At 37.3% G+C, this 17,773-nt stretch overlaps 1 protein-coding gene across 4 annotated transcripts in view; it reads left to right on the top strand.

Moving 5' to 3' along the window:
* Positions 1-17,773, top strand: part of CTNNA2 (catenin alpha 2) — a 3,890,250-nt gene that overhangs the window by 2,635,529 nt on the left and 1,236,948 nt on the right. For all 4 annotated transcript variants that reach the window (XM_044061988.1, XM_044061987.1, XM_044061989.1 and 1 more), the window contains exon 6: positions 4,415-4,615. In XM_044061988.1, the coding sequence (XP_043917923.1) occupies positions 4,415-4,615 (201 nt within the window). The remainder of the gene's footprint in view (positions 1-4,414; positions 4,616-17,773) is intronic.

Raw genomic sequence — 17,773 nt, 5'->3', positions numbered from 1 at the left:
CTTATCAAGGGGTGTCCAATTATTACTGTGCGATATTATTATCTAAATGGTAAGTGTGACTAAGCAGCAAGGCTTATTTGGAGTGGCTTGGTACAGTATCACTATATACATGCACTGTACTCTAGAGCTTAAATTACCTCTACATAAAACAGCCACAGTTGAAAGGTTTAAAATATTTAATAAATAATAAAAAAACACAAGGCAAATCTCCACAATTTAACACAGTGCTAGTCAAGAGTTCAGAGATCACAGGAAAATGCTTAAAATAATACTGTAGAATAGTCTGACATAAATATAGAAAACAGCTTGACTAAACTTACTATTTTCTATCTATTTCTAGAAGAGACACTAAAGTCTAAGATCCTACTTACATACAGACAGAGCAAAGCAAGTGCTGGTGAGTGGCCAGTTCTGAAGACAAATGCAAAATGCTCTCTCTCTGTCTCTAAGAAACTCCTATAAATTGATAATACATCCTGCTGACTCATTTTTAGATTACATCATTCTTAACAGTTCTCTGGTTTCCCACGCTAACAGAAAACTCTACATTAACATTTATTAGTAAGTTTGCACCTGGTCAGGAAACGACAGCAATTAAAGACATTATATATGTAAAATCTAGCAATTAACTCTAGTCTCAAAACAATAGAAATAATCTGCTGTTTCAGACACCATGGCTCTGAGCCCTGTGATCAAAACAGTCATAAAATGCTTGACTTACTAGCTTTCTTACAGCAGAGTGCACTGTTGTTATATTTTTGCAGTTTGACATCCAATACAGTCTTTTCACATTTAAGAGAAGAAGCCTATGACTTACATTAATATTTACAAATGACAGAATTATCTACAAAATTCTATCTAATTTTGCTGGCAGCCTTCACATATCTTCACAATCCTCAATGAAGAAGAAGACACTTATGATATGCCCGGGTTTTTCCTTAAGCCAGAAGCTCTGCTGGTTTTTTCCAGACTTCTGCAGAAGGGTGTAGCAGCAACATTCTTAAAAAAAAAAAAAACTTGCAAAGGAGGAAAATTTGCTGATGAATTTGGTTTATTTTCTATCATTAAAGCATATGACTTATTGGTAATTGAGCAGTAGGGTGCAGCAGCAACTTTCTTTAAAAAAAAAACTCATAAAGGAGGAAAATTTGTTGATGAATTTGGATTATTTTGTATCATTAAAGCATATGACCTATTGGTAACTGAGCAATTTTGTCATGGTTATACGATAAATTAATTTGTGATTATCTGTGTAATTTTATGGATTGTTTTTGAAAGTAGTTACGAAGTTATTTTCCTTCAGTGGCAGTTTATTCCACATAGGTGGAATCTTTGTATAATATTCAGTCCCTTTTGCTGGCATTTATAATATTAACTTTCCTGAATGAAATTTCAAGCACTTGTGTTTGTTTCCTTTTCTGTGTATGCAAGGAATTTGCTGTTTAAGAAAAACACATTTTACTTTATTGCATTGTAATGTAGAGATTATTATTTTTAGGTGCTCACCTTTCCGGTGACATTCTGTTAGAAATGTTGAATTATTCATTTGCGTATGTATGTTTACTTTTCTGTGTATGAAATTAAATGTCAACATACTCAGGCTGGATCGTGCTTCCAGGAAGTGTGGGGTGGGGTACCTATTCTCTATAAATCTGGGTTAAACATCACCATCGAAGCTATACAACCACCTCAGATTAATAACTCAGAGATTCTTGCCACCAAATTGCAATTTAATAAAAATGAATGCATCAATATCATCTGTATGTACATTCTCCCAGGAAATAATATATCTACACTCGAAGATACCCTTCACTGGCTATCATGTAACTACCCCCAAGAAACTTTACTACTCAGAGATTTTAACATAGACTGGAACACCTGAATCCCCAACCACCCATGTTAACCTGCATGCATTTACACAAATCATAACCACCCCTACCAGGATAGATAAACCTAACCATAAAGAAAGCATACTTGATTGGATACTTATCAATAGTCACCCCCATCTGTACACCTCTGGGACCCTCCCTGATGACTTAAGTGATCACCTTCTTACCTATATAAGTAAGCATAAAGCCATCAACCCCCACCAACCCATACTCAGAATGGCCAATTTCCAACAGGAACTAAACTCATGTAAATGGTCAATTCTAAAACACCTCCCCTTAGAGGAAGCAGTTGTATACTTCAACAACACATTCCTTGAGATCCTTGACTCTCATGCACCTGTTTGCTCAATAAGAACAAAGGCAAAAACTGTGCCATGGCTTTCCAAAGAGTCCAAACTAAAACTCACCATTAGAAACACAGCATGGGCATTATGGCATACTACAAAAGACCCCCAAGATCACATTAAATATAGGCAATCAAGGAATGAGACTAAAAAATCCATTTTACAAGACAAAAAAAAAAAAAACTACCACTATAATCTACAGCAAATAAATCAAAACAATCCTCAGAAGTTTTGGACAGGTTTAAATAAACTATTAAATCCTGGACAAGCTTCCATCCAACACCTGCAGCCACCATTGATAAACCACCTGAGGAAGTCTCAGACAGTTTTAACCAATTCTTCATGGAGACAATCCAAGCCCTAGCTAGCTAACTACCCCCTAGTAACCAACTCTCATTCAAATTCCAACCAGTTGCCACTTAACTTATCCGTACCTTGATCAAAAAATTAAAACCAACTACACTCTCTGATGATCTACTCCCTGCCGAGTATCTACAAAAAGCAGCCCCATCTCAGTACTAATCAATCGAACCATAGTAGAAGCCAAAATCCCCACCATCTGGAAAATATCCTATGTAATCCAACTTCACAAAGGAGGTAGCTCTACTGAACTATCTAATTATAGGCCAATAGCTATATTATCTCCACTTGCAAAGATTGTGGAAAAATGTATTCATAGACAACTGCTACACCACCTAATTCAGAATAACCTTATGGCAGACTCATAGCATGGCTTCCGCCCTCACTGCAGCACTACTTCAGCCCTCCTAGCCTTCTGCAACACCATAAACCATAATCACAACAATAATAACATATCCTCTGCCCTCTTCTTGGATCTCTTTAACGCATTTGATATGGTTGATCACCAACTTCTAATCCACACCCTGAAGACATTCTGTCTAGATGCTAAAGCCCTTCAATGGTTCCAATCTTATCTGAGTGGCAGAAAGCAGGCTGTCCTTTGGCAAAGCAAACTATCTAACCTCCAAGCCAACTCCCTTGATGTACCCCAGGGTTCTGTACCAGGGCCCCTTCTGTTCTCCATTTTCATCAATGACCTTTATACTGTTATCCCAAAAGTCAGCTGTATCCAGTACAGTTCAGACTATCAAAACTAATAACTCAGCCGATGACTCTCTCTTTGCCAACTCTGCAGGTAGATCCTGGAACTTACTCCCAGCTGATATTACTTTACTTACCACCCTGAGTCAATTTAAGATAAGACTCAAACAATATTTGACACTAAACTGGCTATGTCAATGTATCAATCCTGACTAACTCTCCTCTGGTATGAGTTAAAAATGAATTTAGCTTAGTTGTGTTAGTTAATCCGGATTTACACCCGGGATTATCTCTAACCTTGGAATTTGTATAACTCGTTAAGTATGTAACCACTGTATATATTGTGTCTGTAATCTTAACTGCTTACCTTGGAGCTTTTCTCCCCGGGCCTCCGCTGAAAATGGACATGAATCCAGTTGGACTATCCTGGTCAACAAATGTAAAATAAAATAAATGAATAAATATGCCCAAAGTCATAAGCACATGTACTTCTTTCAGGAATATTAACACTTTATAGGCATGATTTTCTTATCCCTGAAAGGGCAATAATTGAGTACCACTTCATTTTTGGGTTAAACTGAGAACATGATAATAAGTGTCAGGCATGGTACTGCAAGTGGGATCTATCAAGGATGAGTCTATGATGATGATAATGACAGAATAATAATCTGTAGACTGTCTGGTTAATTGAAACTGAGCAGACTTTCAGCTGTAACCTTCAAGGACACAGCATATTTCTATAAAGATACACTTAACAAAGAGCTTTATATTGTTTTGCAGTCGTTACCAGAAAATGCTAATTTCCAGTGAGCAGGATGTAGTGGTAAAAATTGTTGTATAGTACACAAAACAGTTTGGGCTAACTGCAGTACTGTCAGATGTACAGAAGTACAGTGTTTTGTGTGTTTGTGTTTTTGTTTGTGTTTGTCTACAAATTTCATAGTATCAAGAAAGATATTAGTGAGTTAATAAATCTTGTTACAGTTGGCAGTACCAGGTTTCTTTAAGATGATTCTGGACTCTGTTTCCTCAATTAATATTCACACAAAAGCTTTATTGAGTATCATCTGTACCCCTTGATTTACAAAGTAATCTCTAATATTTCTGTTTGATTTTTAGAGAACCATATTCTGGAGGATGTCAATAAGTGTGTGATAGCCCTACAGGAGGGTGATGTTGATACTCTGGACAGAACAGCAGGAGCCATTCGAGGCCGTGCAGCTCGAGTCGTTCATATTATTAATGCAGAAATGGAGAACTATGAAACAGGAGTCTACACTGAGCGAGTCTTGGAGGCTATAAAATTGCTGTCTGAAACAGGTAAGTACGACTAATATATCATCTCTTCTTGTTTAGTACAGAGCAGTTCCTTTATCAGTGTACGAATTTGTGAACAAACTGCCCCTTGTACACACGAGTATATTTGTTTGTGCCACACAAGGTGTACACCAAACAACACAACTAATATCATAATCATATGAAAGAATTTATATTTCTGAGAGCTGTGCTTGTTTTATGACTTGCATAGTTAGTACAGTTCTGCAGTTTAACAGAAAAGGTTAAGATTATAATGTGCCAATGAGCTTCTTCTTTTAGTAACATTTGCTTCTGTCAGCCTATACTTACAAGCATTAAATTACAGTTCAGGACCTGCTCTTTTAAAGGACTTCATTGGCTATTAGGAGGTTATAGACTACAGCAAAATATGCGGACTAACAGGTTCATAGGTGAATGTTAGTTGTACTGCCCTAAAGGGCCATTTTAAGCCTAGCTAATAACCCCAAGTTAGAATCAACTCCTGTACTTTGTGGCTTTCAGGTAAAGATCTTAATCATTATGCCAATCCCACCCCGAGGTATCATACTGCAATTCAGATTCTGGTATAACAGCAACAAGTGAGAATTGCACTTTAAATTCCTGAGGAACTTTCTCAGTGTAGCATTCCAGTCTTGCCAGACCTAAAGCATCCATACAAACAATGGCACTGCTTACACATGTCTCTCACATGACTGTGTACTACCTGATAACTTTGTTTTCATTTGTATGACACATGGTATTTTTTTTGACAGTTCACAGTATTAGTTGTGTTAAAAAAGCCAGCATTCAATCTCAAGGATAGAAGGTGTTTCCCTGTGCATACGTTTCTGTTCCATAGGAAGCAGATGATGGACAAGGATGCTATTATTTAGTTATTTTAATAAGAACACACCATACAATTCTGAAAACTAGATTATCTTAGTACATGAAAACCACAACACTTTATGCAATTTGGTATATTAAATGAGAATGCTCATTCCCCGTAACTCTTTTTCTTCTAATATTTGCTAAGAGTTTGTAAAACTACAGTGACACCGACATCATCAGGACTTCAACATGACTAACACAGAGTAGACAGAAAAGTTTGCAAATGCATGCACTGTGATTTGGGGTATGTTATTTTGATCTGAGGGCTGAGATATGAGCTGGGACTCATAATGATAGACTACATTGATGAGTGTCTGCTACATTAGTGAAGGAGAAGGCTGTACTTGTAATGATCATACGTAACTATTAATAACGTATGTAGTACGTAAAGCAGCATGGATAAGTAAGAGACTGTAGCAGGCAAAATGAAGTCAAATCCTCATCTAAAGCATGAGGTACAGCAGACATGCAGAGGTTTGCACTGGAGGAGGACTGGAAGGAGCGTCAGATGACTTGGGATGTGCAGGATAAGGGTTGGATAACAGCAGAAGGACCTGAGCACTCCGCTTTCAGGGGATGGAAGTAGAACTGAACTCTGCAGAAGGTGTAGCAGCAGTAATTGGGGAAGGTCCTTTTATTCTGAAAGTTAAGAAAGTGGAAAACTAAGATGGCGTTCGAGACTAGGAGCCGATTTTGTGTAGTGTAAGGTGCAAGTAGGATATGACAGAAAGTACACATGGTTAGAAGCTAAGGCTGTGGAGTGTACTGTGTAAAAGGTAGTTCATCAGGCACTTATCTGAAAGTATATTCAGCCCCACTCACAAATGCATTGGTAGAGTGAGATCAATGTGTGTGCCCTGGCCTTGTGTCAGGAACCAACTTTAAACACTGTGGTACAGCCTCATATTTTATTACTGAGACTGGGTTTGGCAGGATGACGGAACTGTATGCTAACATTGCAGCCTTACTTGTTTCTTAGTGCACAGTGTGTTGTTACCTTCCTACGCATTTGCAGACATACTTGAAAAAACAAGGAAGACAATAGGTAGTGTAGGATGAAGTGATTATTGTTAGATGGATCACCCACTATTTTCTTAGAAATCTTATGTAGTCTGAACTAGAACCTAAAATTGAAAAACAAAATATCCTCAAGAGGAAACAGGAAAAAGGCAGAGAAAAAGAAATAAAACTTTGCTTTACAGTGTTGGTATAGATTTGCATTTTTGCTTCTATTTTTAAGTTGCACTAGCTTGACATTAATGAATAGAATGGGAGTGCTGTGTGGAACAGAAATGCAGTACAGAACATATGGCACACTAAAGTTATTCATCTTCTTTAAGTGATAAAAAGTGGATTTAGTAATTTCAAGGCATGTTTGTTGCAATATGCAGGGTTTGCAGTACCCTGACCTTCCATTGTCTGGACTGTTCTCTCTACAAAAGCAGCAGTTACCCATAAAATCAGTTAAGTTGTGGATATAGAAACAGACTTGATATTTTACTGTAATATAATGTATGCATAGCTAATTAATATTTTTTTTTATATGCAGGATCCCTTGGCGTATTTTACTTCAACAGGTTTTAATTATACAATGCTCTGGGTCACATGGAACAGCAGCACAGTTTTATGCTGATGTAGAGCTCTCTTAACGATGGGTGCTATTTTTAGAAAATGGTGAAGTGGTTTATTTTTTGTTGAAATGAATTCTGCCATTAAGCTAAAGACTTTTAATGCTTCTGCTGCATGCTCCTGTTGTGTACATACATGGGCATTTGTGAAAAATCACATTTGTGGCATTACTGCACTTGTGTTGTGTTATGTTACGTTATGTTATGTTACATTGTTATGTTAGGTTATGTTACGTTATGCTACGTTTTATGTTATGTTATGTTACGTTATGTTATCATAAAGGGCAGTAGAATATGGGACACAGTATGTGTTTGATTCAGCAACTCACTTTATCTAATATCATTTACATTTTCTTAAACATTTGGTTTCCAAGCTGACCAGTAAATGTTGTAGAGGCTGACAATAAACTTCTGTCCTGTACATAATAGTTCCCAAAGCAATTATTATTTTTTTCTAAGTTTGGACTGCTTTTAGATAGATTATAGTTTTGACTGTTCTCATCCATTTATTATGTTCCTGGAAAGCAAATCATGATTTCCCTTGAAGATCAGAAGTCCCATTGTATGTACCTATGAAACTGTAAATCTTATTTATATTTTTAAGGTTTTTTTTGTTCTGCCATCAGTCAGTGAAATCTCTGATCTCCAGTATTCTGAATTTTACCACATCCCATCTCTGCCAAACCACTGGTTTGTTGTCTTGTAGATCTTTTTAACACTGTTAGGATACGGGACCACCTAATGAATTTATTTTTTATGACCAAACCCAATTTTACCCCCTACTAAACAGGAATACTATGTATTCACATCTAGTGCACACCTGCCTCAGTTCCTTAGTGATGTGTTCTTGAAAGTGAAACCAGCTCTGTCTATTTATGAACTTGGATCATTGTTCATGGCAATGAAAAGCTAAAAGCTATATCTTTATCTTTATAAAATTCTGAGTCACAGAGATGTGATGTGAACACAAACTTCCCAGAATATTAGGCCAGGTTCACTACCATGTGATCCAAGAGGCCCCCTAGTTTGTTTGGGTACATACTACATTCTTCATAGCTTGGTCTGGCACTAAACTGCTTCACTCAGTTGATGTCACAGTATAATTTATGGAAAATACTAAGTAAGAAGACAAAGAAGCACATTCTTCTTCTGTATCATCACTATGTGTGGCCCAATTCAGGTTGCATTACTAATTGTAGAGTCGGAGTGATTGGATAGTTTGGTTCCTTAACATACACATCACTTTGTTTCTCTTTGTTTTCCTTGTATATTATACATCACAGTGCATCATACAAATTCATAACTTAGAAATAAAGCAGAGAAATAATACATGTCAGAGATGTAATTTAAAGTTATGCTGCCAAAAATACTATTCTGGATGCCATGAGTTCATAGCTTTTGAACTTTACAACAAGAAACTGTACTGCACAGAAATTTACTAGAGTTGATCTCTGCAATGAGGTTAATGATGATAATATCATAGGATCATATGATTGTAGGAGGTTACTAGGCTATCGACCCAGAGGTATTTTCAAGCCTAGGCATTTCATCCCAATGTAATGTCATAGATACTCTAGTCAATACCCAGGATTGTATTTATTAATGACCACCCATGTCCACTAGGCTTGTGGGCACTATCTCCGATAAGAATTTATGGTACCCCATCGACTAGTCCAGGTTCCTCTTGAACAGTGTCATAGAGTTGCTATGCTTCACATGAATTGCCAGCCTATTCCAAAGATGCAGCAGTCTCTAGGAGACAAATCCGACCCTCCAGCACATCTTATTTAAGTTGCAGGCCATATTTAGGTCCCTGGAATGGGTATGTCTAGTTCCGTTTGATTTATGGATGTGCAACACATTTGTTAGGTTTGGGTAGGAGATTGCTCTGTACTTCAGGCATAAGTCTCCTCTAAGAAGTGTATACAATACTGAGTATAGTGACAGGGTCTTAACATGGTCTGTGTAAGGCACTAGCTGGAGTCCCTTGATGATCTTAGTTAGAAACCTCTGAGGTCTCTCCAATTGCTGCAGGTGCTTTGTATGGTACATGCCAAAAGGGGTGTTATGTTCAATTATGGGTCTGATTAGTGACAAGTAAAGATCGTAGGATCATAGAAAGTTACTAGGCCACTGGCCCAGAGGCCCTTACAAGCCTAACCAAGAATTACCCCATGTTCTATCAAGTCAGAACACGATGCCCCTGTCCAGCAGGGACACAGGTGGAATCCTAGGGGTGTATTTTCTGTTTCCCATCTAGTTATCCAGGTTGCGCTTAAAAAGTGTTAATGAGGTACTCTGCTTGATGTGGAGAAGAATTCTATTCCACAGAAGTGGGCATCTCTGGGACACGAATCTGTCCCGCCAAGAAGTCTTATTGATGTCACAGACTAGGTTGAGGTCACATGTGCAAGTTACTCGAGTGGAGCTTGACTTGCAGATATGCAGCAGTCCCATCAGGGCGGTGTCTGAGATTGCTTTGTATGCCAGACAGAGGTCACCTCTGAGGAGTCTGTATAAGACTGAATAGAGAGATAGGGCTTTTAGCCTATCTGTGTAGGATAGATGTTTGAGGCCCTGAATTTTCCTGGTGAGGAACCACTGTGGTCTCTCCAGCTGCTGCATGTGCTTTGTGGAGTACATGCCGAAAGGGGCATTATACTCAGTAATGGGCCTTATAAGGAAAGAATATAGGGATGTTATGACCTCCTTGTCCCTGGATGAGATACCCTTCTTAATAAGGTTGGCCATGTAGAAAGTTTTCGGTATAACGGAGGCAATATGGTGGTTAAAAGTCACTTTGCTATCAACCTGGGTGCCCAAGTCCCTCACAACTGATTTCATGATTAGGACCTTGTTATTAATGTGATAATTTGTGGGGATGTCACTCTCCCCAAAGGGGATGATGATGCATTTTTGGCATTCAGTTTGAGGCCATGTTTCTGACAGCAGTCATTTGTTTGAGCGAGTCCCTCTTGGAGGCTGTCCAGATAACTAGTGGAATTGATGACAGTGCCCAGCTTGCAGTCATCTGTAAACTTGGTCAGCCATAGCCTACTGGTTTTGGCCTGTACCACAGAAAAGTATAATCTAAACAACAGAGGCCCCAAGACCGATCCCTGGGGTACACTACTCATTGTGGGTCTACTGCTTGAGGTGGCTTCCTCAATTTTGACTAGTGAGTTCTATCAGTGATACCCATCTGATAACATACAGACTGATACCTAGTTGAGAGACTTTACCTATTATACCCAAGTATAACCTGAAAGCGCTTATGTTTTATAATAAAAGATTTTGGCCAGTTTGGACTCTGTTTCGTTTGTTTTTGGATTGTTTCTATAGGAGGTTCAAAAGGAGTCCTTAAGGGAAGCTAAGAGGCTTGTGTTTTACTACATTTTGGTTTATTGTTGAATCTTCTTTCCACATGGCTGAACTACAAAATGAAGAGGTTGAATTGGACTACCAGCCACATAAATGTTCACTGGGCTAAGTAAGTGAGAAATTTAAAAGCAATTTTTCTGCCTGTTTAAATCCTTTACCTGGGATGGACTTGATGAAGAACTGCACACAAGAGAATGGTCTATCTACAGGTGAGCTGTTAAATAAGACTGTTTTTGAGCTTCTGACTTGTTTAGATAATACTACAAGAAAATTGAAACGCCTGCAACGGCAGAGGTTTCATATGGAAGCATGTTTGGAATATAAAATTGTGCCTAGAGGGATGAGAGTTTTATGTATGCCAGCACAAGGAGATGCATGTCCTGACTTACTAGTGCTCTGGCAGCAGATTAACATAGACACCAGCTTTCTTTATATGAATTTGCTTATAGAATATTTTTCACCTGTTGAAGAGGAACTTTGTAGTGAGGTAAAAGATCTACAGAGTAATCCACAAATGCATTATAACACAAATCAACATCTGTGTAAAATCACCCATGTATTGAATAATATAGCCTTGTCTGAAAATAAATTGCAGCAAACAAAGATGAAAAAGCTGCAAAGGGACTATCGTGACTTTATGACAGGCTGTATTTTTACATGGCCTCATGAACATGCTAGAACTGAATCTAATCCAGCAGTAGCAAGTAATTTACATGCTAACAATGTGTCTACTGAGCCAAGTGATGTTTTTCAGAATGTTAACGCTCAACAAAATGTGAACAATGCCTCTGTGGCTACAATTATAACAACAGAAGGTTTCATAGTTGCCATGGATCCTAACAGTAACATCTCCCACTATGGCTCGGGTTGATGACATCATACGGGGAACCAAATAGCCCAGCACCAGCATGGGAGCAAGACCGAAAACCTTGCTTCCTTCTTCTTCATCATCATCTTTTTTTGCAGCAAGGAGCAGCTCTATGACTCTTCCAACTTTCCCAGTATCAGTAAGGAAGAAAACAGAAAACAGGCAAGGTCGCTCTGTACAGAGGGATGTGAAACAGTGGAGAGTCATGAACTGACTGATTTTAATGACTGTAATGTATTTAATGTATCTAATGTTTAACTGACTAAAGAACAAATTAATGTTTTAGGTAAAGGATTATCTTTTGTACCCAGTAGGGCATCAGTACTAAGTGAAGTTATACTGGATTTGCACATGTTTGGGCGGAATGTCATTCTGAATAACATGTTTAAGAGAAGTAATCATTATACTAATGTTATGAAACATCCGAGTACTTTTGTAACAGTTATGCACCCCACAGTTCATACTTTTTTAAAAACTTGTGAGGATGAAATAAGGCTTTATCCTGACAATGCAACATGCAGGTTTAATAATTTAACTTATTTGGAAAGGCATGCACTGCTAGATTTAATGAATGATGATAGACTGGTTATTAAACCAGCTGATAAGGGTGGGGCTGTTGCAGTTATGGATACCACAGCCTACATACAATCTTTGGATGTCCTAATTAGTGATATCAGTACTTATAGGAATATTTCACCTATGATGGTTAAGCAATATATATGTAAAGTTGGTAAGAAGTTAAGGGCTTTAAAAATAAATGGAGTGCTAGATGATGACTTGTATGCATTTTAAGCATTGAACATCCAGTAATTCCTGTTTTTAAAGCATTACAAAAAATGCATAAAAATACCCTACCCCCACTGATGAGACCCATAGTTTCAGGGAGGAGATGGGTTACTGAACATCTAATTATGTGGGTAGAAACAAAGTTGGAAAATCTGCTTGCTCATTTTCCTAGGATTTTAAAAGACACTGCACAGTTATTATCAAAATTTTATGATGCTTGCCAAACTTCAGATTTGAAGAGTGTGTTGATGGTAACCATGGCTGTTAATAGTCTGTTCACGGTTATCACAAATGAATTTGGGTTAAAGGCAGTGAAAGAGGTACTGCATACAGTTAACATATATGATGAGAACACCAACATTTTAATCCTGGATGCATTAACATTGGTGTTAGAAAATAACATATTTCTTTGTAATAGAACACATTACAGGCAGGTGCAGGGTGTTGCCATGGGCACACCCTGTGCCAACTCTTATGCTAATTTAGTGTTAGCCTTCTGGGAAGATAAAAATATTTTTAAATGTGAACATCCATGGAAAAAAATATTTTTAAATGTGAACATCCATGGAAGACTTCAATAATTTTTGATGCCAGATTTGTTTATGATATTTTTTTGTTGTGGGCACAGGGCAGTGATGTACTGTTGAATGTTGTTGATTACTTGGAGAAAACTACAGATTTTCTCAGGTTTTCAGTAGAGCAAAGCAATGAGACCATTGCCTTCTTAAATGTCACACTAAATAAAAATGTAACTGGCAAGATAGACATCACCCTGCATAGGAAACAGTGCTGGAGAAATCATTATTTGAATGCATGTAGTATGCATCCCAGGCATACTTTTCATAATATTATGCAAGAGCAAGGATACAGGGTTTCTCGGCTGTGCACAGATAATAATGAGTTTTACAAAAAAATAGATGTGTTAAATGAACATCTTAAGGAAAAGGGGTATTCAAAGGAAAATTTAGAAAAAACTAAAGAGAGTGTAATATCTAACAGGGAAGCCAGGGCTGGACCATGGTTTTCTGATAATAAAGAACAACAGGGAGACAAGTTGAAGTCATCCAATAAATATGATAAAAAGCCCAAGGTAATGCTACGTTATAGTAATAATGCGTATGGGATATGTGATATTATTAAGCAAAATTGGAAGATATTAAGAAGTGACAATCACCTGAAAGATATTTTAGATGAAAAAACCTAGATTTACCTTCAACTGAAATAGTAATATAAAAGACATGTTATGCATAGAACCTGGGTTAAAAAATAAGAAGTCGGCTAACAGTGTTTCCTCTGCACACACGAGAACAGGGACTTTTCCCTGTATGCATTGCAATGCATGTTCAAATGTGAATGGTTTAAATTATTTTATACACCCTGTTACAAGCAAAAAATATACATTTGAGTTCTATGCAGATTGCCATACAGAGAATGTGGTTTACTTGGCATGCTGTAAATTATGTCCGAGTTTTTATGTTGGAAAAACTAACTGTAAGTTAAAAACAAGAATATTGCACGACTTGTCATCTATCAGACAGAAGGACAAACATAATGCATTGTAATAGCATGTTTCTAGCTTTCCAGATCATACTTTTGTTTTATAGTTCTGCATGTTGCACAGATGAAAAGGGGGGGGGGGTATTGTTAATGATACAGAGTATGCAGAATTAAGATGGATCATACAGTTGACTGCTGATAACACACCTTGGTTAAATAGCTCTGTACCTTTAAAACCAGCCTTAAAGAGAAGGCGGGTCAAGTATAGAAAGTAATTGGTTGCTTTTAGAACTGTTTTAAATATTTAAAGACTGTAATGGTTATGGGAAGTTTGTCTGATGAAGCACTTACGTTTTATAATAAAAGATTTTGGCCAGTTTGGACTCTGTTTTGTTTGTTTTTGGATCTGTTATTATACCCAAGTAGGGAATAGTATCAAAGGCTTTGGTCAGGTGAAGGTAAGCCACGTGCACTGTCTTCCCATTGTCCATGGCGTTGGTGACTGTCTGGAAAATGTCAACCAAATTTAACAGGCATGACTTCCCCTAGACAAACAAAACCATGTGGAATGGAGTGTTTGGAGATTGCCAACATCCTTCATGAGGTCCATAAAAATCCATTCCATGGTCTTGCAGATCAGGCTAGTTAGGCTGATGGGTCTATAATTTCCTGGATCAGTGGACGCACCACCTTTGTGCAAAGGGATGACAGTGACTGTCAGGTATTCTTGATTCCATGCAGCTATATAAATGCTTGTATAGTACTCTCATGTAGGTTTGGACATTTGTACCAGTTCCTATGGAGGAGGAGTGGACTTTCAAGCTGTTTATACCTTCCCTCAGGAGGTTGTAATTAGCTTTGGAGAAGTTTTTATGTTCGACCGTAGCAACGGGGTGTCGGGGAGATGGTGAGTTGAAAGTAACTGCTTTGTGGTCAGATCTTATCTGGATGGATGACACTGTAAGGATGCTGCAGTGGTTACTCAAGTTGGTTAATACTAAGTCCAAGATATTATCACCTCTTGTGGGGATGTCGACCAGCTGGTCCAAGGCATTTGCATTGATGAAATCAAGGAATCTCTGGGCATTTATGTTTTGGTTATAGAAGGGTTATAACCTCCTTTGCTTTAGAGGTAATGCCTTTGCTAATTAAGTGTGCTACGTAGAAGGCTTTCCTTACTACAGTAGACACATGGTGGTCTAAGCTAAGGTCACAGTCTACTTGTGATCCCAGATCTCTTACCACTTCGCAGGTACATAGGGTATTGTTGTTAATTTGATAGTATGAAGGGACATTGTTTTTACTTAGGGAATGATGATGCATTTCTTTGCCTTCAAGTTTGAGACTAAGACAAAAGTCGTTGGTCTGCGTAAGACCCTCCTGAAGTATACTGACATAATTTGGGGATTCAGTAGTTGCACCTAGTTTGGAGTCATCCACAAACTTGGTCAGCCACATCTCCTTAGTTTTAGCCTGAACTTCTGAGAAGTATATACCAAACACTAGGGGAGCCAGCACTGACCCTTGTAGCACCCCACTGGTCACAGGTCTGCTTTCTCAATTTGCAAATTCACAATAGAGGGGAACCACTTACTACATATATAGGTGTTATTTCAAAAGAATGTTTTTAAATTGCAAGTGTTCTTATTTATTTGGTTAGAGTTCTATGTAGAAGAAATGAGTGTGTGTGTATGTATGTATGTATGTATGTATGTACTGTTAGATACATACATAAATTCTGAAACATTTAAATGATTTATTGGGGCCATGAAAAAATGAGTAGCAAAGAATGTGTTTAAGGAACTTGGAAGAGCTATCTCTTATTTCACAGACTATGCTATATTAAATGGGTAAGATGGAAATAAAAAGCACAGAGAGAAAATTATTAAAATACAAGTCAGAATACTTTCTTTGGATTAATTTACAAGTTCTATGTATGTTAAATGAAAAATACCGGTTTTAAATGTTTGCGATTTTTGGTTATTCTCTTCCCTTCTCACCCTCTTGATTTTCCATTCCTCTCTTGGTGAATATCAGATTTTGTCTTTCTGGGCTTGAGACTTCTTTTACAAAATGAATACCCACTAAAAGACCTTTATCCATTTAAGATATATATGGGAGTATGTAGGGCACAATGAACTTTTTTTTGGTTAATACCTTTTGCATGGAGTGGAATAACTTTTACATAGCTTACAGATTTCTAAGCTATTAAGAATTTCCTGTTTGGAGAGCCATACTTGTGACGATAAGTAATATGTTCATTTCCATTTGAAATAAATAAATAGCTGACCGAGAAGGATCATGTTTTATGACCATATCACCCTATGCCAGGAGCACAGCTGTTAGACATTATAGGGTACTTACAGGGTGGAGCTGAGACATCTTGGACAATTTTGACAGTATGTTTCCAGAGTGTTTATTTTATCTCAGCATTGGTTTATATAGAGCCTTTGAAGGGTTTTTCTGGCAAAATAATTTGTGGAAGAAAATGACATAACTGGAAGTTAGGGGGAGGAGGTTACCTTGCAAGATTGAGAAAAGGAGATATATACACACTCCTTAAAGTGACACACCCATGTGCTTGATGGGTTTTCTGTGAGACATACCTCTCAACCTCTTAGAGCAAGAAGTCTGGACAAAGCCATAAATAAAAGTGGGACAAAGGCACAAAAATAGTAAATATTGCTCTTACAAACCTAGAAAGTTGATAGAATAACAGGTTTTGCATTAACATGGATTTTCTGAAAGATATGAAGTCTGAAACTCAAATATCGGTCATTATTTTCAACCTCCAGTCTTTAATGATTTACCACTAATTTGCCAGAAAACCACAATTTTATGAAAAATGGACCAAAAATATGAGACCAAAATCTGGACATTCTGCGAAAATCTGTATAGTTGAAAGGTATGGTGTGGGATAATGAGAGGAGCTAATGATTTACCAGAAGAATAGGAATGGGAAGTTAGTTGCTGAAAGAACTGTTGCAGTCATCTGAGTAAGCAGATATCTGTACTACAGGATTGCTTGTTAATTTCTCCCTTCTTGTCAATAAATGTAGATGACATTATCATGGCTTTAATGAGCTTGTTTACTTCATTTGTTGGACTCTCTGTTACAGATGTTACAGGAGAAAGATAATCTCTGTAAAAAGTCCTATCTGCCCTTAAGTCTCAGTAATTCTGTTGGCACATAAAGAAAGAACCACAAACAGTAAAAAAGTTTGTTTTGCCTGAGGAAGACTGGTGACAGTTAACTGTGGAGTAGCAGCAATTTCAGAATATCATAGCCAGATTCTGACACAGAGAAGTAGATTACAACCAGAGATTGCCAATTAATTACTGTTAGTTTTATTTCCCTCCCTAATTAAATTATTTTGAGCCATCTCTTTCATCTCTGTCACATGTACATCAGTTTTACTGTAATAATCATATATAAACTAACATAGTAAGAATCTCTCCTTATAGTTACAAGTTACTCAAGACATTTTGTAAGTAAAGAGAGTAGTTTTTGTTCTCTGTGACCAACGCAGGCTATGCTTCCTTATCTTTTTTGAAACATTATATTTTGCGTGTAGTGGGTGTCTTCGAAGATGTAACATCATTAAAAGCTTTTTAGGTTATTACTTTTCCTTTTTCCACTTCATTTTGTCAGGCTTCTGATTATTTTTTTATTATTTTTTTAGTAGTTACCTAAAAATCTCACTCTGATTTTTTAGGGCCTTTATCTTTCCCTAACTTCTATCCATCATGCCTAGTGTCTTTCTTTTCTAATTTTATGTATTTATTTATGGGACATATTTTTCTGATCTTTAAGTCTCTTTATCTTTGTATATTTGTGAAATGTTTCAGTGTGTTTGCAGATCAAAGACAAAACGAGAGCTATTTGTCTACCAGAAGTGCTCACTCACTGGCTGGTTAGTTGTTAAATAAATGTCACTCCAAATGACCAGATCTTACAGCTACTTTCTCATAATATGACAAAGCAATAAAATGTACAGAATTTATTGTCTAAAAAGTAGTTCAGAAGGACCAAGATTACCTGCGAACAGAAAATGCAGTCAAACTAGCAGTTTTGAAATAATGATAAGCACTTATGACTGCCCGAGGTTGTTGTTGCTGTTGTGTCTTTCGGCT

The sequence above is a fragment of the Protopterus annectens genome, chromosome 2.part1 (genome assembly GCF_019279795.1).
Source record: "Protopterus annectens isolate FY-2018-M chromosome 2.part1, PAN1.0, whole genome shotgun sequence".
NCBI classification, from domain to species: domain Eukaryota; kingdom Metazoa; phylum Chordata; order Ceratodontiformes; family Protopteridae; genus Protopterus; species Protopterus annectens.
The sequence above is the reverse complement of the archived record's forward strand: the minus strand, read 5'-3'. Positions and strand labels throughout refer to the sequence as shown.